A 26,130-nucleotide genomic window follows, 5' to 3' on the forward strand; every position below is an offset into this window, starting at 1 on the left:
TTTGGCATTTTCATGGGCTTTCCACACAAGTCTTACACTTGTCAACGGGGCAATTTAAATTTTAGTTTTTTCATTACATTTTTATTATTTTCTTAATAAAATTTTTAGGGCTTCTAAAACACTTTACAGTTTTGTTGGTTATGGAAAATTTAAGTGTTGTTCGACAGAATTTGAATACTGCGCCAACTACCGGCTTATTTTATAAATTAACTAGCGACCCGCCCTCGCTTCGCTTCGGAAACTGTAATTTATTATTGATTTCTTCACTATTTAATGTATGTTATTATACATATAAACCTTCCTCTTCAATCACTCTATTTATTAAAAAAAACCGCGTCAAAATCCGTTGCGTAGTTTTAAAGATTTAAGCATACATAGGGACAGAGAAAGCGACTTTATTTTATACTATGTAGTGATAGTAAATAGTACACACTCAATAACGTCTATGTTTCAGCATAGATTTTTCTCCTTTTTTTTTATTTTTTTTTTATTCGTATCATTAACTAACGTGCAGCAGAAATAAGATCTAGTCCAGCAGAAAAATGACTTGTTTTCATTAGCTCTGATTCTTCTTCTTGCCTTTACCTCACTATGTGGGATTGGCTTATTATGTTCTATGTCGCATTCAGGCCTATCATACGTCATTTCTGTGCGCACACACTTTTTTCACACATTTACATTCACACAATCCATCCATGTCCTTTCAGGATGCCTTCATCTCACATTATCGTCTACTTTAAAATTATTATTATTTTGGCTTAGATGGGTGGACGAGCTCACAGCCCACCTGGTCTTAAGTGGTTACTGGAGACCGTAGACATCTACAACGTAAATGCGCCACCCACCTCGAGATATGCGTTCTAAGGTCTCAGTATAGTTACAACGGCTGTCCCACCCTTCAAACCGAAACGCATTACTGCTTCACGGCTGAAATAGGCAGGGCAGTGGTATCTACCCGTGTAAAATATCCAGGATATTAGCTCATTAGCCAGATTAGCTCTGATTGTTTTATATTAAAGGCCCATTTGTCTTTTAGTTGTCGAGACCGGAGACGAGCCTGCGGCGTGCAGCGATCGTCGAACCCTGGTCATCGCAAACCATCAGTCCACGGCGGACGTGCCTATGCTGATGGCCGCTTGGAATCCTCGCCCCGGAGTCCTGCCCAACCTCATGTGGATTATGGATAGAGTTTTCAAGTTTACGAACTTCGGGATCGTCAGCGTTCTGCATGAGGACTTCTTTATACAAGCGGTAAGTAGTTTTTCTGTTGATGCTCACGTATGCGGGAGCTGAAGTAATCTTATCCAAATAAACAATCTTTTCGTGCTCTTTTTGATTTCCTCGCCTTGGAACACTTGTGAAACGTACCTAAATATTTTAAAAGTAATAAAACAATTGTAAATTACGTTTGGGCTAACAGAAATCCGAAAATTATATAAGTTGTTCTTATTTTAAATAAAAATACTTGTATAGTTGATTTTTAAGTACGCTCACGACAAAACAATCAATAATGAATGAATCAGCAAATTTTGAAATATCTACTTTTAATAATTAAAAAAAAAAAAACGTTTTCATTTCAAATATACCTGAGGTTAGATAAATTGAAATGAAACCGATTTTTGCCCAAAAGCTCAATTCGATTCTGTTGTTCTATTGTTGAGGAATAATGACAAATTTATGTTAATTAAAACACTACGTTTAAAATGTTATCTATAAACAATTCTCGTACGTTTAAGGCGGTATTTGAGCTTTTATTCAATATATTTGATTTTAATATTAGTTCATTTGTTAACTTAGTTCTTTCTGGTGATCATAGTTATTATTATAAAGGAAACAGCTACTTTAGTGCTGTCACCAAAAAACATGGTCTTGGTGTAAATCACTAGCGTGTGCGGGTGACGCCTTCTTGTGTCTATATGAGATGACGTGCACGCGTATCTAAAATAGGCTATCTAACGATTACAAGTAACTTTGAAGTTGTAAAAAATTTTTTGTAAAGCTTTTCCCACGTTTAACACCAGAATGCGTGATGAACTACTGGCAAAAGGTAAGAAAAAGGTAATACGTGCTTAGTGCGAGTTTTTGAACGTTCTCGACACCGTAAGAGTAAACTCAAATTTGTATGGAGTTAGAACGTTTACCTAAGTTTGCCGCTAGGGGCGCTGTTCCAACTGCATACATATTTGAGTTAACTTTTACGCTATCGAGAACGTTAAAAAACTCGCACTAAGGACACTGTTGTTGAGACCAGCGTGTAGCTGAGGCGCCAAGTGATTATTACTGTTGTCGTGGAAGATCCGAGAGCACGACAATAATTCGTATCGTAACAATTCATTTTTTAATCAAGCCAACTGATGTGACTGACTCGGTGGTGCAGTAGTGATTACTGATTATTACGCCGAGGTCGTGTGTTCGATTCTCACATCGGGAAACATCCGTGTGATAAACAGATTTGTTTTTGCTTTTTGAAGTGAAACTTCCTTATCGGCGTTGGAAAAAAATTTACCGTCACATTTTTCGGTTACGCGTCACTTTTTTCCGTTACGCGCCATCTGTTTTGTATTCATGTCTATGATAATAAAATCCTTTTGTTTAAACTTTATCTAATTTAACTTTTTTGTATTCATGTCTATGATAATAAAATCCTTTTGTTTAAACTTTATCTAATTTAACTTTATTTAACCAATTTCTAGAAAGTTGCATGTAGATCATTTTTCGAAAAATAAGGCCATAAACAAGTTTCACTTCTTACGTGTGTACACTAGTACACGCACACATTTTTTTCTGGGTGGTTATTATCTATATATGCATATATAGGGCCAATCCTAATTTGGCACCAAATGGCCTAGCGTGATTTGTTTCCAGTAATTACAATTATTTATAAACATGTATATGGGTATATAAGAACTGTTATTGTTCAGTATTATATATCATATTCGCGAGTTGCAGATACAATTAAAGTACTAGTTTTACGGCTTAATATAGCGTTTCTCAGTTTTCGAATACTTCAAAGTTTTCGTGGTCACGGATGACCGACTACCGTTCACGTACTCAGACACAGATATCTATCTATCTCTGTATTTGATTTCTGTAGTTTAGTCAGTGTTTTCTTTGTTATTATTTTGCCAATTTAATTGATTTATTAAACGCTTTTGTTAAGATCCTTGGTTGGATGTGAAATTTTATGCTATTTTATTATATAATTTTGGAAAACGTTTATTTTAACACGTTTTCAAGCTATTACTTTTATCGCGACATCGGGTCTAACCCAGTTCCGTTAATGGGTCACGCGTGCACCCGATATCGGTTCTTATTCGAATGAAGGTGAGAGCGTTATTTGAATGTAGATATAAATTAAAGGACGCTCGTTAATTTGATGTGATCGGTTCAGCTGTCATGCTGATTTTTATTTTCGACCAGCTTAGTTGGACCGAGCTGCCGTGTCTCGTGGTGCTTTAATCCTTTGTGAAGGCCATATACGTTACAGATCTCACTACACTGGAACATGAGGTCTCGATACATGCCTATTATATTCTTAATTTTCACCATATTATTATGATAAAATTTCGTCTCGGAAAAAAAACACAACAGTACCTTAAGCGCTGTAATAAATATATCATAAACGGAATGCAGTTAAAACTGTCAGTTAAGTGAATTTATTGTCTTTCGAGATATAAGAGTATAAATCCACCGCCATTTCTCGATTCAGATTCGTGATTCACTCGTATAAAACGAACGTGTTAGTGAATTTAATACGTTACGATACGATTTTTTAAATCAACATCTGTTGATCGGATTGTAAATTTATGATGTTTCGTGGTTACGGAAATCACTATAACTTGGAATATATATCTATATATATACATAAATCGTGTTAATTTTATAAGATGGTTTTAAAATACATTGTTGCGTGTTGCAAATATTTCAAGTAAACTATTTCAAAAAATACTGTATCACAATATGCACTTCATATCAATAGCATTAAAAAAAACCGTAATCCTCTTAAAGGTGGGGGGCCGGTAACCACTTGACACCAGGTGGGCTGTGAGCTAATCCACATATCTAAGCAATAAAAAAATAAAAATAAAATAAAGTTGGTTGCACAATGTCCCATCCGGCGAGTTTCCCTGCAATGGAAACGTTCGAACATATGTAATTAATTTTAATATTTTAGAACAGAGTTAAATAGATCTATTTCCAATTTTCTGTAATATCTTGAATTTAATTGAGACTTTGTGTCACTAAAATGATAGTTACCGATCGACTCGACGACACGATTTATCGTCACTTCTAAAGAACACGTCATCATTCATTGTCTTTGCACGTTTGTTTGATTATTTAATTTTCTTTTTGGCCGGTACTCGAACTTTACGAACCATTTGTTTATAGTAAAAATGATTCATGACAGTTTGAAATTTTGTTTTGCGAATGGTTCTTGATGGGGATGTCTTGATGATAAGTGTTCACCGTCAGTGAATATCTTCGAAAATGTCACGGGAATAACTAAATTTAAGACTGTCGAACGCAGGATTGAGTAAAACGATTAGTACAAAAACTCAAACTATAGCAGTTTTTTTTTTTTTTTTTTATAAGCCTTTATTAACAATCTAATTTAAGTTACATTTTTAATACACTTATTATCTAGTTTTATTATTCGACACCGGTTTCTTGATCGTCTTGCTGTACAGCATAGGCCTCCCCAAGGGTTCTCCATAATATTCTATCCTGCGTTTTTCTCATCCAAGTCGTTCCTGCCACTTTTTTGATGTCATCTTCCCATCTACGTTGCTGTCTTCCTCTATTTCGCTTTTTATATCTAGGACACCATTCTGTCACTCCTTTGGCCCATTTTTCTGTTTTATTTCGAATTAAATGTCCAGCCCATTTCCATTTCAGTTGTTGTATTCGGTATTTTATATCTATGATCTTTGTTTGCTTTCTTATTTTTGTTAACCGTATTTTATCTTTTAATTTCATGCTTAGCATACTTCTTTCCATTCGGTGTTGACAAATTTCTAAAGATTTTATGTTCTTATTTGTCAATCCCCATGTTTGGCATCCATAGGTCATACTTGGAAGAATGCATGTATTAAATATTTTCTTCTTTGCCTTAACAGGTATTTCTGAATTCTTCATGACATCTTTTAATGCCCAGTACCTTTTCCATCCTATATTTATTCTGTTACTGATTTCTTTTGCTGTGAGGTCTTTGGGGGATATGATTTGGCCGAGGTATGTATACTCATTTACATATTCTAATTTAGCTGTGTTGTAAGGTTTGATACGGACTTTTTTGTAATTTGTCATCAGCTTTGTTTTGTTTGTGTTCAATGATAGTAGTATTAATGTCGGCTAAAACTACGGATTGTGGAACTACGCGAGTCAGCCTACCAGGGCTTAAACCACTTTTCTACCTGCTAGTGCCGTGAAGTATTCGTCCGCTCCAGTGCGAAGGGTGGGATAGCCAAGATTTTCGCCTTTGTCTCAAGGTCGCGGCAGCATACACTCTGCCCATTTGAAGTAGAAAAGTGCTGCTTCTTCCGCGAAGTATTCGTCCGCTCCAGTGCGAAGGGTGGGATAGCCAAGACTTTCGCCTTTGTCTCAAGGTCGCGGCACCATACACTTTGCCCATTTAAAGCAGAAAAGAGCTGCTACTGCCGCGAAGTTTTCGTCCGCTCCAGTGCGAAGGGTTGGATAGCCAAGATGTGTCACCATTGTTCACCTATGTCTCAAGGTCGCGGTAGCATACACTCTGCCCATTTGAAGTAGAAAAGTGCTGCTTCTTCCGCGAAGTATTCGTCCGCTCCAGTGCGAAGGGTGGGATAGCCAAGACTTTCGCCTTTGTCTCAAGGTCGCGGCACCATACACTTTGCCCATTTAAAGCAGAAAAGAGCTGCTACTGCCGCGAAGTTTTCGTCCGCTCCAGTGCGAAGGGTTGGATAGCCAAGATGTGTCACCATTGTTCACCTATGTCTCAAGGTCGCGGTAGCATACACTCTGCCCATTTGAAGTAGAAAAGTGCTGCTTCTTCCGCGAAGTATTCGTCCGCTCCAGTGCGAAGGGTGGGATAGCCAAGACTTTCGCCTTTGTCTCAAGGTCGCGGCAGCATACACTCTGCCCATTTAAAGCAGAAAAGAGCTGCTACTGCCGCGAAGTTTTCGTCCGCTCCAGTGCGAAGGGTTGGATAGCCAAGATGTGTCACCATTGTTCACCTTTTTCTCAAGGTCGCGGCAGCATATACTCTGCCCATTTAAAGCAAAAAAGAGGTCGAGCAGATATGAGCCGTGCAAGTCTCAATCAGCCTCGGGTGTTTTAGAAACGGCTGTCCTTACGGATCTGCTTTTGTTCGTTTGCCGCTAGGGCCGGTTTTCCAACTCCATACAAATTTGAGTTATTTTTTTTAATGTGTGGTGTCGTGGGACACCGGATAGGAACGAAAATATTAAATTTAAGTTCTATTCGAGGTATAAAGAAAATAAAACTGGAGGTTTCGCAACAAACCACGGTCATTCGGTAACGTGCGATCTTATTGTGGTACACTTCATTCACGGTTGTTTGCATAAGAGTTAGTGTATTGCGCAAACGAACGCTCTGAGATCGTGGTCAATGAATGATAAAAAATTATGTTTATTTTTTGTACGTTATTACAAAGTTAAGTCGTACACTGTGTGCATTACTAATAAAAATCTTACGTTACGGACGTTTTTTCTCGGTCCGCGTCGTCCCATAAGGAGCTTCGTTCCAAAAACTCGCACTAAGCACACATAGCGCTATAGCGGCGTAGGTAGCTGATTAAGTAGACTTATAACAATTCGCTGTTATGTCTCAAAGCTGATGTGGGTATTTTCACTGTGATGTCTATGGTTTAAGCTCGTTTTCCGATATGTACCAATAAAAAAGCAATCAAACTCGGAACAGTCTGTTTCGAGTACATCGCGTCTCAGCAGTCTTTATTTTATGGTTTGAGTTACTCTGGAATGGGCTTCATCCTACGTGAATACCAAAGTACTGTATCAATCTTTAAAATGATTGCAGGCGATGACGGTGCTGGACTAATGCTGGCGTTTTAGGCCGCGGTGAATGCTTTTTGACATCCAGCCAACCATCCAAGCCAGTGCTTGAGGCAATAAAATAACGATAACACAAATCACTTAGAATATTCTGCTGCGAAAAGAAAACAAAGAAGCATCTAAGAGGATTAGGCCGAGGGTGCAATGGATCGCGATTTTTAAATACTCATGAATAATTGAGATATAAATGCATTTAAGCGGAAAGTGCTAAAGAGAAAAAATGGTAATGAGGCATAAATCATGATTAGCATAAACAATTCGGTGTTGTTCTATGACTTCTTAGGGAGGGTGTGAAAATTGAAAATTATTTTGGGGCTCCGCGTAGTATAGGGGGCGGGAATGTTGTTTTTGTGTGGACGTTTAAGGCTTTTATTGCAGACGAACCCTCGTGGGAGGCTCGTTCATAGCGTTTCTGGTCATCGACCTGGAAATGTTAAATATATGTAATGTTTCATATATATGAACGAGTGTGGTCTTGTTTGTTTGTTTGTGTTCTGCGCGGTCGCGCGACTTGTGACGGATTGAGTTAATTTTTTACACGCTTTATATTAGCTTCACATGTTTGTTTGTTTGTAAGTGACTACTTTAGACGCGATTTTGACTCACTTTAAACGGCCAGATTTCATTCAAACTTTGTAGATTTATCGAGGACCGATGACAATTCAATATAAAAAAAAATAGAAAAAAAAATTTGTAAATTTTTAAATTCAACTAAAAAATTAAAAATAAATAATAGTTTAAAAAAAATTTTTTTTACAATAAAGATTTTTTTTTTACACTATTTTCAATTTAAATTTACTAAAAATTTTTTTCTTTGTTGCATTTTATACAAAGCGTGTTTTTCAGTTTTTCTAAACTATTATTTATTCTACAAAATATGTTTTTGGTTCTGCGGAGAAGGTATTTGTTGTAGTATTGTCACGGACAGGAGGCGCTCCAATCATTTCAACAAACGGAAGGCGATAGTCAGATTCAGATGTCAGATTTCAGAAACATAATATTATATTAGTGATTTATACTTTCAGCAGAAAAACTTAATCGATTTTTTGGTCGTAATGGAATTTTTGAAGAACTGAAAATTATCATCTTCGTATCAGCGTTACTGACGCTCTTTAAGTTCCATCCATCAAATGAATTTTATATTATGACTTATTAGGTGACACACAGTGAAATAGATGAATTATTTTATTTATTTTATTTATTTATACTTTATGCACAAAACAAAACTTGTACACAGGCGGACTTAATGCCATGGGCATTCTCTAACAGTCTACCATAGGGTGGTGCAGAGATAATGCATGGTAGGTGCATTGACAAAAGAATAATAAACGACAACAAAACAAAAAAAAAAGAATAAACTCAAAACAAAAATCTTCCTTAAAATAACATCTCAGTATTATAGAATACACATACTACAATTTAATATACCTATGTATAAAATAGTAAAATACATACATACACATAATTACACAAAATATAATATAGATGTAAAGTAATAATATATAAATACACATGAAAATACACAATTTAGTATTATAGTTAAGAATGGCTAAAAGTAAATATATATATTAATAATAATAATAATAATAATGATAATTATATGTATATTGTGTATTTATATATTATTACTTTACATCTATATTATATTTTGTGTAATTATGTGTATGTATGTATTTTACTATTTTATACATAGGTATATTAAATTGTAGTATGTGTATTCTATAATACTGAGATGTTATTTTAAGGAAGATTTTTGTTTTGAGTTTATTCTTTTTTTTTTGTTTTGTTGTCGTTTATTATTCTTTTGTCAATGCACCTACCATGCATTATCTCTGCACCACCCTATGGTAGACTGTTAGAGAATGCCCATGGCATTAAGTCCGCCTGTGTACAAGTTTTGTTTTGTGCATAAAGTATAAATAAATAAAATAAATAAAATAATTCATCTATTTCACTGTGTGTCACCTAATAAGTCATAATATAAAATTCATTTGATGGATGGAACTTAAAGAGCGTCAGTAACGCTGATACGAAGATGATAATTTTCAGTTCTTCAAAAATTCCATTACGACCAAAAAATCGATTAAGTTTTTCTGCTGAAAGTATAAATCACTAATATAATATTATGTTTCTGAAATCTGACATCTGAATCTGACTATCGCCTTCCGTTTGTTGAAATGATTGGAGCGCCTCCTGTCCGTGACAATACTACAACAAATACCTTCTCCGCAGAACCAAAAACATATTTTGTAGAATAAATAATAGTTTAGAAAAACTGAAAAACACGCTTTGTATAAAATGCAACAAAGAAAAAAATTTTTAGTAAATTTAAATTGAAAATAGTGTAAAAAAAAAATCTTTATTGTAAAAAAAATTTTTTTTAAACTATTATTTATTTTTAATTTTTTAGTTGAATTTAAAAATTTACAAATTTTTTTTTCTATTTTTTTTTATATTGAATTGTCATCGGTCCTCGATAAATCTACAAAGTTTGAATGAAATCTGGCCGTATTATTAAGTATGTACTTAAAACAAGCTAGTGACTGATTTTAACGATGAAAAATATTACACCGTGTCATAAATTAATAAAAATCAAACTTGCAAATAATAGTTAGCGTATTGTAAGCCCATATGATTCTAGCACCCTGCTCATTTCTGTCGAAATGTGATTATAAGTTTCAGTTTCGTGAATCGTCGAAACGATCTGAATCTGCAAAATGTAAGCACTACCACTTCTTTTAATCACGATCAGTAAGAACAGGGACTGTCAAACCACTACGTGATAAAATTCAATACAAGCTACGTGAATAGCAATTTATAATTAATTATGACAATGTCGTAACCAGGTTTCATTTTGTAGTATATGCACTTCCATTTACGATTTAACAGACCACACGTAAATTGCAAAGATGTCTACAAACTTCTCCCGCTCGATTCTTTTAAATTAGACCATACTTTAGTATTAAAAACAATGTAGTGCACACATCCCGAGCTTAACTTAACGAGCCCTGCCCCTTCGCAGGCACGACCAATAAACTAGCGAGTTTTACACAACCTTCCCTTATACTATGGTATTAACCTTTTTATTTATTAACTCACAAAGTCTGACAACAACGGTGGCTTCAGGAGTTTTATTTGCACAGCAGAGAGATGAAAACTGACTACGTAAATTCTAAATTAAATGCGAGAGGTCATTAAACGCGACACGGAGTAATGAAATCGAATACCAACTAAATTGGTCAAATTTGTTATTCTGTTTATTGAATACTGTACAAAGCTATCAACAAGTCGGCCGTCTGGTGTAGTGGTAAGTAACATGGTCACTACACAAGGGGGTCGCGGGTTCGAATCCCGCCAAGGGAGGATATTTGTATGACAAATATAAATGTTTTTTCTAGGGTTATGGATGTATATTAAATATATGTATGTGTATAATAAAAATCCTACATTTATTTCCGTTATCTGGTACCTGTAACACAAGTTCTTTACGGACTTATCACGGGACCAGTTAGCGTGGCGTGATTGTTAGTAAATATTTATTTATATTTATAAAAAAATAACACTAAATCTATAACGTTTATTACATTGTCAATTGTTATGGGCTTCTTCTTTCATCCCTTATCTCACTTTGTGTGATCTGTGCATTATATTTTCTTTCTCCATTAAGGCCTATCATACACCATCTCTGCACTCACGCTTTTCTCTCACATATCTTCTACCCCATAGTCCATCAAAGTTTCTTTAGGACCCCGCCTCAGTTGTTCTGTGGTTGTCGGAACGCATTACCACTTCGTTGTAGAAATAAACAAGATAGTTGTAACAGCTAACGGGAGCCCATAGTTTCACAAAAATTACACAAGCCCACAAATTTACGAATTAACGGTGGTATAGTGTATATACCAGTTGCACCAGATGCAGTATAGGCTCGAGGGCTGGCAGTTAAGCGGCGGCGACATCAGGAAGAGTGAGCAGCTTTGAAGTCGTCGTGGCCTAAAGGATAAGACGTCCGGTGCATTCGTATATAGCGATGCACCGGTGTTCGAATCCCAGGAGGGTACCAATTTTTCTAATGAATTACGTACTCAACAATTGTTCACGATTGACTTCCACGGTAAAGGAATAACATCGTGTAATAAAAATCAAACCCGCAAAATTATAATTTGCGTAATTACTGGTGGTAGGACCTCTTGTGAGTCCGCGCGGGTAGGTAGGTACCACCACCCTGCCTATTTCTGCCGTGAAGCAGTAATGCGTTTCGGTCTGAAGGGTGGGGCAGCCGTTGTAACTATACTTGAGACCTTAAAACTTATATCTCAAGCTAGGTAGCGCATTTACTTTGTACATGTCTATGGACTCCAGTAACCACTTAACACCAGGTGGGCTGTGAGCTAGTACATCCATAAAAAAAAGCTATCACTTCGGAATCCATAAGACGCTACTGGTCATACAAAGTTAGAAGAGGAAGTAAGTAAGGAAATATTGTGACTGCATCACAGCGGAAATATTGTGCACCATCTCGAGTAAGAAGACCATCAGCTGACGTTAAGAGCTCAAAGTTCTACAGAGCACATTTCACGCCTTATAAAAAACTCGTATTTCGAAATCATGATTTTCTGTAGAAGCGCCAATACGATAACTAAACTTTTATTTAAAAAGCTGCTCCGCAATCATAACAAAAGCTTATCGATACCGTTAAAGTTATTTCAGGCTGCGATCGTCTAAAATCCTTAAATTCTATAAAAGTTGAAATTTTTCTTTACCACAGTTCAAGTTTACTATAGTTACTCAAATATTAATTTACCGTATAATATTTCTTGAAGCTATGTGGAATTGAACAGATTGTGTGTTCCAGATTCTAAGAATGTGCAGGACTAATCGGAATGTGACTATACCGATTTTAATTAGTCCATAGTACTACCTTGTTGAAGGTCCAGGGAATCTTCTGAATGGAAACGGAGGATGGGTTGTTGTGCCAAGAATCGGGAGAAATGAATATCCAGCAGTGAACATTTTTGGGCTGAAAGAGAGTGAGAAAGAGAGGGAGACAGAGAGACAGTGAAACCCACTATTCGAATGGAATTATAAATTCAATCCGATTCTCAACTGATGGAATTTCCGTTTTGGCTTCTAAATGTCCTGATCGGATGCCCTTCGCGCAAAAAAAAACCTCTGCAGAAAGAAATTGATAATCGTCATACATTCTTCTTCTTCTTGCTTCGCTTTCCTCAATACTGAGGGTCATGACATTCGTCATACACACGGACTTGTCAAATCAATGAACTTTCTGATTGAAATTTTCTGTGTGCAAAATAATAGAATGTAATAAAGGTATAAATTGTATGAGTATTTGTTCCCGGCGTTGCGATAATTGAGTTTCACCTGGTACCTGGCCAGGGGAGGATTGCGAATTAATAATTCTTAACAATTCTGATTGTATTTGTCTTCGTACATGGAATTGTGGCGACTAGATGTGACTGCGCGAATAAAAATACGTGTTAGTTGATAATGATGATGAATATAATGGTAGATAGTGGCTTGATTCTGCCCCTGGAATTGCTGACGTCCATAGGTGATGGTGACCACTCATCATTAGGCAGGCCCTATGATCGTCTGCCTACAAGGGCAAAGGGTAAAACACCTTTAATTTTTCCTTTGCCTATCAGGTTAACCTGATGTATTCGTATCAAATAATGTAACTTTGAGCTCAAACATTAAATATGTGCGTAATTTGTGACCTCAAAGGACTTTCGCGAAAAGCGTGATTTAGGAAGGCTGTTGAATCATATCTGATACACCTGGGCTGATGCATTGATATCTTCATAAAACTACGGTTCAGTTGTTCTTTGATTGTGAACATACCACTAAATTAGTATTGAAGCTAGACACTGCAGACGAGAAGCTTCTATAAAGCTTTGTAAACTCGTTCTTTCTGCTTAATACAATTATGATCAGTAATAAACATTTTCTGGTCACCGTCTACCTATTGGCTACTTTTATAATTGAATATCCTTGAGAGACCTGCATTTAAACAGGTTGATCTTTGGCCTTTGATATGTCTCTGATAACCGCAGCCAGTTTCATTTTCACAACCACTAACTCATCTATGACGTTACCAACTCAAGAATGAGAAAAACAAACCTATTCTAAAGCGATTTATGAGGCAGCCCTATTCCCACCTGGTTTCCGTGTAATTAAAGATAGTATTCGGTACCCAAGTAAAAGGGGTTTCGGTATAATTTGCTGGAATTAATTTCCCTTCTTAATAGCTACTCTGAAGTTTTAATTGCTTCCGAATAGTTGCGAGCTTTGAAACTTAGACGTCTATTGTGAATCTGGCGAGCTTCGGGCAAGAAAACCGGTGTTTTTTCCGGGTTAAATTGAGTTTTTTGTGTATCGTTCGTATTTTTAGTCTATTTGGCGAAAGATATTAAAGAAGGCGTATATTAGAAACAATAAGATGGCACGAGGAGTATGACCAAAATTTTAATAGCACAGAAATCATTTAAACATTACATGCACGTTGTCCCCATCACACTGCCCTTATTGGCGCCACGCCAGATATAGAACACAGGTCTTCAATTCGATTCCCAATCACAATTATCGGTTCCTATTGTTCGTGTAATTTATGACGCATGATTGGCTTACCGAGAAGATTAATTGCTGTTCATCTAATTAATACGTCGGTTTAATTAGGTTATATTATGTAATATTCAGGTTTGATTGTGTTGATTCCTCGTATATTAAGGATTGAATTGAAGTGATGATTTGATAACATCGTGATATAGTGTCATTATGATAGGTTGGCTAAGGATTTAAAATGTTTTGTTATGAAATTGTCACCGTATTGTAAACAATAGATTACTACTGCTTTTTCCTTTAAAACGAGATGCCTTTATCCAGTTTTGTACATGGTCAGTTTGAACTACATATAATACACTATTTTATTATGTTTATTCTGTTCCAATTACTTTTTTGGAGTTTACTCCTTTAGAATCGATTTACATATATAGGCCCGGGGTATGAAAATTATGGGGACCAAAATCGTACTAGCATGTCACACGAAATGCGTTATGCGCCTGATTGCGCATGTCACACGAAATGCGTCATCGCAGGTGACGCCGGGCTGCTGCGCCGGCAGTCCGCCACAAAGCCTCGTACTGATCGCGCGTTTCTCTCATTATTGTATTTTCATATATTTGTTAGTCGTTTGTTTTGTGTCTCGTTAATTTGTTAATAATCTGTAGTGTATCGTGTTGTCGTAATATAGAACTATTTCTCGTATTGTTTCGTTTAATTTTTGGAGTTTACTCCTTTAGAATCGATTTACATATATAGGCCCGGGGTATGAAAATTATGGGGACCAAAATCGTACTAGCATGTCACACGAAATGCGTTATGCGCATGTCACACGAAATGCGCGCCGGGCTGCTGCGCCGGCAGTCCGCCACAAAGCCTCGTACTGATCGCGCGTTTCTCTCATTATTGTATTTTCATATATTTGTTAGTCGTTTGTTTTGTGTCTCGTTAATTTGTTAATAATCTGTAGTGTATCGTGTTGTCGTAATATAGAACTATTTCTCGTATTGTTTCGTTTAATTTTTTATATCCAGTAAACTCCAGTCGTGCGTCGGAGCGGACACACACACTTTTTATTATTCTTTTTTTGTTGCTTAGATGGGTGGACGAGCTCACAGCCCACCTGATGTTAAGTGGTTACTGGAGCCCATAGGCACCTACAACGCAAATACGCCACGCACCTTGAGATATAAGTTCTAAGGTCTCAAGTATAGTTACAACGGCTGCCCCACCCTTCAAGCCGCTTACAGCTTCACGGCAGAAATAGGCAGGATGGTGGTACCTACCCGCGCGGACTCACAAGAGGTCCTACCACCAGTAAAAAATTACTTGTATTAAGCTGACTGACGATCTTATAGATGGAATTGATGTTACGACCTAATATTTCCAGATGGATATTTAAGTTTATACTGCAGGGTTCCTTTGGTAGTGCCACGCTAAAGAATGCAGTTCTGGTAAAATCTTGAACCATTCAAATGTTCTTCGATAACAAGTTAGTTCCTTAAAAGTTCCTAAACTACTGGCGTTCAGCCAGCTATGCATTCCTAGTCTCAACGAATAAGAATCTTGACCACAGTTCATGAATAACAGTAAAATCATTCATTTTGTTTAACATATTTATTGCCAAATTGATTTAACTTAAAAATTTTCTTTTTTATAGTTATTCAATGATAACAAGGTCTCATTCCATAGTGATCACCAGAGCTCATAGACATCTCCATTTTTATTGCTTAGATGGGTGGACGAGGTCACGGACCACCTGGTGCTAAGTGGTTACCGGAGCTCATTAACATCTATAACGTAAATGCCGCCACCTATCTTGAGACGTGAACTCTAAGGTCTCAGTTTTTACAGTACAACAGCTGCCTCACTCTTCAAACCGAAATGCATAACTGCTTCATGACAGAAATAAGTAAGGTGGTTGTATCTACCCGCGTGTCCTCACAAGACGTCCTACCGCCAGTAAAAAAATTTAAATAGACTGTCCCTTTGAAATCGGAATTAATGTCTGCAGAAATATGCAGTAAGCAACTACATCACACGCACGGTAATAAAGAAATTTGTTGAAGAGTGCATTTGTTATGAAGGTATTTTTCTTTTTAATATCCTGTTAGTTTTCTGTACGTTAGTTGGAACTGTGGATTCCCAACCACTTCTATTGACTTGGAGAATAAGAAACCCATTTTAGTTCTAAACGAAATCTTTTATTGAAAAATACTAAAGAGCTTCATGTACTATACGTATTCAGCCATAGTCTTTGTAATATAGATTTGATTCTATATATAATAGAACTATATTATATCTAATAGATTTAAAATTTTGAGGTGATTTTATTTCATTCTCGTATGTAATCCTAGTTTAAAAATATTCATCATATCATCTTCACGAATATTTTGTCCTTCACTATTTAGGAATTACGACGAAGGGAAGATCTACCACCGAGGGGGTGAAATTGTTTAAGTTCTGGACATTAAGGCCTCTGGGCCTTATCAGTTCGAAGACAGCAATTGCCAGCACTGCCCCATAATTTTATTCGCAACTAGCTGACCCGGCAGACTTCGTAGTGCCTCAATCTATAAATAAAATACCTAAACTTTTGTATAAAATAAACTTAAAACAAACAAAAGTAATCCGTCCGACGGGGGGGGACATCAAAGGAAAAACAAAATGGTTATTTTTATATAATTCCGAGCATTTTCATATTTATTTAGCTTTTAAACCTTCTCTGGACTTCCACATATAATTCAAGACCAAAATTAGCCAAATCGGTCCAGCCGTTCTCGAGTTTTAGCGAGACTAAAGAACAGCCATTCATTTTTATATATATTATATAGAAGAAGAAGATAAGCTATATCAAAAGAAATTGTGCCTTTTTTTTTGAATTAAAATTATGACGGTCCAAAAGCTATGCCTTTTCAAATAAGTGACGATACATTGCACCATAGTTGGGTGACAGAATTGAAACTTACGACATTGATGCAGTGAATTAGAACAGTAAGTGGTCGAGAAGATAAAAATATCGTTTTCTAAGACTTCGAAAATTTTCGTGTCTTGCTTGGCCGTGAGCCAGGTATGTGGGAGCGTCTGGAATTATTTATTGTGTGCTCGCTGAAACACCGCTTTCGGTAACTCCTTATTGAGGCATTAAAGCGAAATACATAGTTTCTAAGAGATAACTTATCTCTTCATTTTTCCTTTTTTTACTGGTACTAGTAGTTTTCTTTGCAAGCAGAGTACTTCTCTCTCTCTCTCGACTCGAATGTTCTGCTTTTTGCGATAACAAACAAAATTATAGCTGTCAAGTTTCTCCACAACATTAGTTACTCGTATATTGTACATGCATCGAAATACTTAACGGGATGTATTCTATGAAACGTCAAAGTTCGTGTCTTCGAAATATATCGAGCACCGTGACACGCAAACGTGACACTTGTGAATAAAATATGACGTAAAACGTGTGCTTTAGGAAATAGAAAACGAAGTTTCTCAGTGTACCGCGCTTCGTGAATTTATTAGTGGTGCTTCGATTTTTGACTTCGATCGAGATATGTGTGATTCGAGTATGCTTTATCCGTATGCTTGGCAAATTAACGAGTTAAAGAGCGGATGGCTAGCGTGGTATGGACATGTGATGCGTAGAGAGAAGATGCATGTGACTAGATGATGTATGGAAATGGTAGTGCAAGGTAGAGGGGGAAGAGGTCGACCGAAGAAGACATGGATGGATGTGTGAATGATGATATGAGAGACAGAATAGTGAGCGTTGAGATGACGGCTGATAGAAAAAAATGGAAGGGAAAAATTAGCTGTGCCGATCCCACCTAGATGGAGAAGCTTAGCAAATTGGGAAATCACTTAATTAGTGTCATGCAAAGTGGACTTGATTCAGTAAGAAAATTGTTGTAGTTCTAGAGTACATCGCTGGTACATAGGGCCCTCACAAGTTGTCTCCACTTGACCCTATCTTGCGCTTGCTCCTTGACATCAATCCAGGTCATACCAGCAGCCGTCATCTCGCTCTGCATGGTGCTTCGCCAAGTGTGTACTGGGTGGCTAGGTCTTATTTTTTTTAACGCTGGGGAATCGGTTTAGGTTGAGGATGATAGCAGACCGAGCTATGTCGGACTCCGGCGCTTCTAGAGAAGAGGGAGAAGAGGAAGATCGAGGTTCGCTCTCATTCCAATTCCTGCCACGTGGTTGCCACTCAAACGCGATTGATGCTGCGTTGACTTCGCTGAAACTTCAATCTCTCAGATATGGGTTGAACTCAGGATATTATTTCATATAGTGTGGTTGTTGTATTTATTCGCATAAAAATGTGTTGTGTCCAATTGGCTCGAAAAGTTCCATGAAAAAAAATCTTACCCTAATAGCACACATACGAAGCGCAGTGTGTTATAACTTAAAACCATTAAGAATTGACATTCAAACGTACTGAAATAGAGCTACATAATGTCACGGGTGCGGTGACATTTTATCGTGCGCCGCCAAACTCAACCCCCGATACAAACATGCCTCTGGTCTAACCTACCTCCAAATGACATTCTACAGTGATTCGACCCTCCACTGCATACTTGATGACCGGGCGTAATGTGGTTACATGTTTAATGGGTTCTCTATCCCTTTTCAGGGAAATGGTAATCAGCGATAAGTAGATTACACGTATTGAATTAAATTTGTTTAGGACGTTTTCGGTGCTTGCATAGACGTAGGTATGGGAAGGGTACGTGTTTTTTTTTTTTGATGGATCGTTTGTACCGGGTTCGTTGGCCTCTGAACGGAGGTAGCGCAAAATCGGGACTGGATTTTGAAGTATGGTCTTGAAAATTTCGGAAGCTTTCAAAGCTTTCCTTTACTGGTAGGTGTGTTGTGAGTCCTCTTGTGAGTCCGCACGGGATGGTATCTATGCAATAATTTAAGTCGTCGTGGCCTAAAGGATAAGACGTCCGGTGCATTCGTATCGAACGATGCACTGGTGTTCGAATCCCGCTGGCGGGTACCAATTTTTCTAATGAAATACGTACTCAACAAATGTTCACGATTGACTTCCACGGTGAAGGAATAACATCGTGCAATAAAAATCAAACCCGTAAAATTATAATTTGCGTAATTACTGATGGTAGGACCTCTTGTGAGTCCGCACGGGTAGGTATCACCAACCCGCCTATTTCTGCCGCGAAACAGTAATGCGTTTCGGTTTGAAGGGTGGGGTAGTCGTTGTAACTATACTGAGACCTTATAACTCATATCTCAAGGTATGTGGCGCATTTACGTTTGTAGATGTCTATGGGCTCCAGTAACCACTTAACACCAGGTGGGCTGTGAGCTAGTCCACACATTTAAGCAATAAAAAAAAAATTAACCATCAAAACCTTTTTTAAATCTTCAAAAAACAAACTTCTAGAAATATTAATGTGCACAAATTAACGCAATGGTTCACAGTCAAAGTTCTAATTGAAAAAAAAAGCAAAACCACTCACTTTAAAATGTTTCCCTTCTCGACCAAGTCTCTAATTCACGTAAACCACTAAATACCACTCGGAGTCCAGGTTTCGGTAACATCTCTATATCGAGAAGGCTTAATTGGTACAAGGCAATCACGTTAACATCACCGTTATCCGAACAGAGTTCAAAGCTCATGACAGACGAACCATAATCGAGCGGGTAATCTTCGATTCGGACGTAATGAGCTCGACGCGCGGTGACCACGCGTGCGTCGGCAGCGCAAGATAATTCCCGGCCGAAATTTTAATATCGGTAATTGCTTTGGCGAGGGCAAAAGATCTTGCGGACGATCTTTTTTTTTATTTATTGCCTTTGTAGGCAGACGTGTATACGGCCCACCTGATGGTAAGTGGTCACCGTCGCTCATGGACGTCAGCAATGCCAGGGGCAAAGCCAAGCCGCTGCCTACCATAAAACAACCAATAGATGGACCGACCTCATCAAACCTGTGACTCACTCCAACATAAATGAATTGTTCTCACTCTGCGAAACATCATGCCACATGGCGTCGCATCGCGAGAGCATCGGTATCGCAGGATCCGACTGATGCATGACCACGACCACTCTGTCAAGAGTGTACGGCTTGGAAGAATTGAAGATTTTGCTCATTAGTGTTATAAAAAAATCCTAACTAATTTTGATTCTACTCTCTTCCCTTATTTTTTTAATGCCCTAGTAGGCTGACGAGCATACGGTCCATCTGATGGTGATTGGTTACCGTCGCCCATGGACTTCAGCAATGCCAGCAGCAGAGCCAAAACACTGCCTACCGTTAAGTACTCTCCACAAACCTCGTTAAATATATACCTTGTATACTATTTACTGCAAAGATATCGGTTGTTTGTTTGTTATATCCTTTTTAATGCTTATATGGGTGTACGGAGTCATGACCCACCTGATGTTGAGAGTTCATCGGAGTCCGTAGACATCACAGTGAAGGTAACCATCCAGTTAGGGACGGCCAATAATAGTCTGAACTACACAGTTGTTTTATCGTTAAACCAAATCGCTTATCTGAATTGCGGCAGAACAAACCTGCACCGTGGTAATACCATTGCAGGTTCACATGAAATACGTGCTTAGCTTATGTTCACAAATTACTTCCAAGATGAATTAATAACTATATTTAATAAAAAGCAAACACGTCAAAAATCAATTTTGCGCTATTACAATTGAGACAAAGACCTGAAGGTCGCAAAAAGTCGTCGTGGCCTAAAGGTTAAGACGTCCGGTGCATTCGCATGTGTTCGCACCGGTGCTCGAATCCCGCAGGCATGTATCGATTTTTCTAATGAAATAAGTACTAAACAAATGTTCACGATTGACTTCCACGGCGAAGGAATAACATCGTGAAATAAAAATGACATCTACAAAATTATAATTTGCGTAATTACTGGTGGTAGGACGTCTTGTGAGTCCGCACGGGTAGGTACAACCGCCCTGCCTATTGCTGCCGTGAAGCAATAATGCGTTTCGGTTTGAAGGGTGGGGTAGCCTTTGTACTGTACTGAGACCTTAGAACTTATATCTTAAGGTAGGTAGGTGGCCGCATTTCCGTTGTAGATTGCTATGAGCTCCGGTAACAACTTAACACCAGGAGGGCTGTGAGCTTGTCCACCCATCTAAGTAATAAATAAATAAAAACTTGGGTCTGTGAGTCCGGTAACCAGATAACAATAGATAAATACAATAAATATATATTTAACGCGTCTAAACAATAACTAAAAAACAATACGATTTCATATACAAGTTCAGAATTATCAGTTTTTATTTTTATTTTCATGGTTCACCTAGTCTCGGTATATGAGAGACCAATCGCGAATTTCAATGTTCATTGCTTTCCGACTTTGTTCTCATAAAATCTTTCGAAATTTTTAAATTTTGAACTCAAACCATTGGTAATAAAGATTATTATTTAAAGCAATGATTTCAAATCTGGATTCCGAAAGAAAACCCGCCCAAGAAAAAGCGAATTTAGTTTTTCTTTTTAGTTTAAGCTGTAGCTTCTTTCGTTGGTAAAATTAAAGACTATTTTACCTTAATTAAAGCGACTTTTACAGCTTAATTTCGATTTGAGTTTATTATTTTACGATTGACCTATTCGTTCATTATCAAGAATTTTTTTGGTAATGAACGACTCACTTGGTTTTATAAAGTAATCGAAACATCGGAAATAATGAAATAAAAAAAAAACAAATGCTAGACTAAATCGTAAATCTACTTTTAATTCGGACTGCGACTCGCGAAGAAGACTGCTTCGTTTTTCTTTACCTGGATTAACCAGGTCGCTGGTTAGGTGTTCCTCATTCCGCCATTATCTTTGGGCCGGCACTCCGTAACTAAAACTTCCCTTTTGTTTAAGATTTTGGAGAGGCTTAAATAACAAAGGGAAGATCTTCCACCGAGCGGATGATATTGCTCGGTAGACCGACGGTCCTGCTGTTGTTGTTCGGAACTTGTATATATGCAAGCTTGTCTTGAAAATGTCGTAAACGAGATTCAGGCATCTGTCAAATATCTTGCGTTGTATAATGGCTACCACCACAAGATCTTCCTGTTTTATTTGTTTTACCATCGCACCACCTACCACCGGCGTGATGTTCAATAGTTCATTATTTATAAGTTCATCATCATTTTATCTTCACTAAATCTCACCGGCTTTGCAATGAGCTTCCGGTTCGGTATATATAAAGCTAAAACATATTTTTAAAGGAGGTCTGAGAAGATTGGTTAACTATACGTTCTGGATACGCCCGTGGACCTGCCATTGTTCAAATCCGAGGCCATATCCTTAGCAGTGTTGTAAGTGTACAATAAATAAAAACTGAAAATGAAACAATCATTTATCAATTTCGACTTTCTTCACACGCGAGGAGCTAACCTCAAACTAAGATTATCAGCAAAATGAGGACTGATATACTATGTACATACTTATACGTTTAAATTTATATTTTTATTGCGTAGATGGTTGGATGAGCTTACAGCCTACCTGGTGTTAAGTGGTTACTGGAGCCCATAGACATATACGACGTTAATGCGCCACCCACCTTGAGATATAAGTTCTATGGTCTCAGTATAGTTACAACGGCTGCCTCACCCTTCAAACCGAAATGCACTACTGCTTCAAGGCAGAAATAGGCAGGGTGATGGTACCTACTCGCGCTGACTCACAAGAGGTCCTATGGTGATAAATGTTTAAATATATACATAAACTCCAACTGCAAACCGAACTTTATTCCTTGGTACAGTAGCGTCAATTTGTTTTGATTGCTATATATTGTCGATCGACGCAGTGTACTGTGATTGATAACATTTACCCACGCCACAAATTTGGTATCACTAGTTAATACCAGTCCCTTTTAAAGCTCGAGCTTACCTGCAAGCTAGCCAATGAAACTTTGTTTTATAAGCCAATAGGTAACGATTAATCAAAATTCACCCTCGCGGAGAAGCTTTTAAAACTTTTCATCGAGTACTCATTAAATGATAATTATCCAAGTTCAGCATTAAAAATTGAGCACTTTGGAATAACTTACAGAAATTGAGAGATTGAATCGTTAAAAAAATATATTTTAGTTAAATATTCTTCTGCGCTTATATAATGTCATAGGCGGAGGTTTCTGCTCTGATTTTTTTTATTTTTTTTATTGCTTAGTTGTGGACGAGCTCAACAGCCTGACGTTACAACGTAAATGCGCCACCCACTTTGAGGTATATGTTCTAAAGTCTCAGTATGGTTACAACGGCTGCCCCACCCTTCAAACCGTAACGCATTACTGCTTCACGGTAAACATAGGCAGGGTGGTGGTACTTACCCGTGCGGACTCACAAGAGGTCCTACCACCAGTAAAAAATACACGCGTTTAATATGTGTGTTGCTTTGAAAGTAGGTTCGTTATTCAAATAAAATCCAAATCATGTGTGCAAGTCAGTTAGATTAGGACAGTAAGAACGCCGTCACTAGAAGAAAGAAAGAAAGAAAGAAATCATTTATTCGCCAAGCATAGTGAAAATGAGTTATTACATAAATTAAAAGCAGCGTGTATGCTTTGTCATTATTTGACATGCGAACTTTAGTGCAGTGCATAGTTATAATATTAAAAAATGCATTATACAAATATTACTTTCTACGTTCCGAAAACTTTAGTTTCAGATTGATAATTTTAATATTCTCATGTACGAATCCAATTATAAATCAAATGTTTAACCAACTTATTACATCTCATTAACATTTCAAATCTTAAATCTGTCGCTCGGGCCGATCACGTCACGGGATTTAATCAAAGCGACCTCCTGGCTGGCAACACTTTCTTTGTCTCGAAAACCCGCAATTTTACAGCTGGCAACCCCCGAATATCCCATTAAGGAATGCGACGGGGGATAAATTATTCGCTGCTCGTGAGAATTAGGTGAGGGAATGATGTAAAGTGATTAATGGTTGCTAGGATACGGTGAGACAGGCAGCAAACGAGGTGCCGCGTGTGCTCAAGACGACAGCAGGAACTAGATATTCGGTGTCAAATTTAATTGTAAACAAGTGCTTTGTTCTGTGCATGCTCTGTTTAATTAATCGATTTTTTTGGAACGAAGATCCTTATGGGACGATGCGGAGGGGTACCCTAACAGGGAAAAAACGTCCGTAACGTAAGATTTTTATCAGTAATGCACACAGTGTACGACTTAACTTTGTAATAACGTACAAAAAATAACATATTTTTTTATCATTCATTGACCACGATATCAGAGCGTTCGTTTGCGCAATACACTAACTCTTATACAAACAAACGTTACCGAATGACCGTGGGTTGTTGCGAAACCTCCAGTTTTATTTTCTTTATACCTCGAATAGAACTTAAAATTAATATTTTTATAATAAGGAACTTCGTTCCTATCCGGTGTCCCACGACACCACACATCTTTTTTTCATTATCTTAGTCGGGCATCCGCGTTCAGTAAGTGGTTAATGGAACTCATAGATATCGCAAAGTAAAAGCTGTCTACAATGTTGAGACCTAAAACAGAAACTTGAGTAATATTGTATTAAAAATGTCTTTGTGTACGAAATAGAGCGTATAACAGCTCTGGTACCGTCCGCAGTATCGAAGGTTTTCGTTTATCGAATAGAAGGCATAATCTGAACCGATTTGAATTGAAATTACCGTTCTGGTTTGAAGACTATAATAAAATAAAAAAATGATTGAAGGATTACTGGTGGCCCGGAGGCCTTTCCAGTTTCATCAGGACAGGTGGGCGAGCAAAGGCTCAGACCATAATACATTTGACTACTCAGGCGTTCGCAGTGTGGTGCACATGGTCAACATCTTAGTTAGCAGCCTGGTTTTGGTCCAGCGGGTATTCCGGGCTACCAGAGGTTCCGTCTGAGGTAGCCTTACGGGTTGCCGTACCGATATGGCCGAAGTAGACTCGTCGACTATCGCCTCGACGACCCGTCGGTTGGGCATCCTAAGGGTAGCGTCCCTAGTGAGGTTGCAGTGTACGTTTCTGCTTGCTTATTGCTACCTAGTACTGTTGTTCGGCGGTGAAAGATTGTTTGCCGGCGGATCGTTATCGGACAGACTATATAGCTGTGGTTTGCTAGAAAAGAATATTTTTATTTCATCATCATCCTGCCCTTCTCCCAGTCACCTGGGGTCGGCGCAATATGTTTTCTCCTTCCATACTCTTCAATCATATACCATTTCTTCGCTCACTCCCCTCTTACCCATGTCGTCTTTCACGCAATCCATCCATTTCTTCTTAGGTTTACCTCTTCCTCTATATCCTTCTACATTCATAGTTAACATTCTCTTACGAACCTCATTTTCATTTCGTCTCATCACATGTCCATACCATCCCAAACGCGCACTTCTCAACTTCTCTGTCACAGGTGCCACTTTCAGACTTCCTCTAACATATTCATTCCGTATTCTATCCATTCTCATTACTCCACACATCCATCGCAACATTCGCATCTCTGCTGCATGCGATCGGCTTTCATCCGTCTCTTTATTTGTTTTTTTTAAACCCACTATTAAATTTATTATCACTGTGTGATCTTGAAATAATTGGTGTAATTTTGCACTAAATTTGGTGTTGCAATTATCACGTTCTCTCAGCGGCCGGACTATAGTTGCTTACATGGGAAATAATAGTAATAACAGAAATATATAAAAACAATCTGTTTGACAAATAAAAATAAAGTTCTCTATGCATTTTATTCACACTGGAAACCTCGTTCGCCGCGCTACACATTATGTCGTAGTTCCAAACAGGAAGCTGTTTCTTTCAGTCGAGTTACATAAAAAAGTTAACCTGGTTCACATTATGAATGGATGGTGCATCGCGCAATCCATCTACAAATGAGACCCTCGTGTGTGCTAGACTATAAGATTGATCTGTTTACCGAGTGAAGTTTTTTTTAAGATCGCAAAAAAATACTAAGAAATCATCTAGAAATATGAAAAATTTATACTTAGACTGTCCTCATTATCTATGATTTGGAGGTTAAGTAGAAATTTGAAATGTTACGAATATAATTGGGTACTAAGACAATTCCTATACGACTGTAAATAAGTAGGACATAGATTAAGGTCATTAAATAGGCCTTATAGATTAGTATCTGTTTATTAGCTGACATTTGACAGCGTTTAAGATTGTCAATGTCACAGGCAACTGTAAAGTTGCATACTCAGGTGTCACTGAACCGAAATATAAATGGGGTATTTTTGGTTACAACTAATTGTATCCGAGTTTACTATTTAAATATTCATTGAAATCCAACAAAATCGATTAATAAAACAATACGTTTTTGTCGAAAGCATTCGCTTTTTTAACGCCATTAACATTATTACTCTTTAATTTCGCTTTTGTTTCATTTATTTTACATATAGTAGGGAATTAAAAAAAAAAAATTTTTAATCAAAAATAATAATGTTCAAGTTCAGTGAACTCAGTCATAATGTCTTTAAAAAAGTACGCA

The 26,130-nt window shown here is 37.5% G+C and overlaps 1 protein-coding gene across 1 annotated transcript in view; it reads left to right on the forward strand.

Annotated features, from left to right (window-relative positions):
- Positions 1–26,130, forward strand: part of LOC101741576 (acyl-CoA:lysophosphatidylglycerol acyltransferase 1) — a 313,338-nt gene that overhangs the window by 164,025 nt on the left and 123,183 nt on the right. Inside the window, exon 4 of the mRNA XM_021348855.3 lies at positions 1,037–1,251. Coding sequence (XP_021204530.2) covers positions 1,037–1,251 — 215 coding nt within the window. The remainder of the gene's footprint in view (positions 1–1,036; positions 1,252–26,130) is intronic.

Source organism: Bombyx mori, chromosome 18, assembly GCF_030269925.1.
Source record: "Bombyx mori chromosome 18, ASM3026992v2".
Taxonomy (NCBI): domain Eukaryota; kingdom Metazoa; phylum Arthropoda; class Insecta; order Lepidoptera; family Bombycidae; genus Bombyx; species Bombyx mori.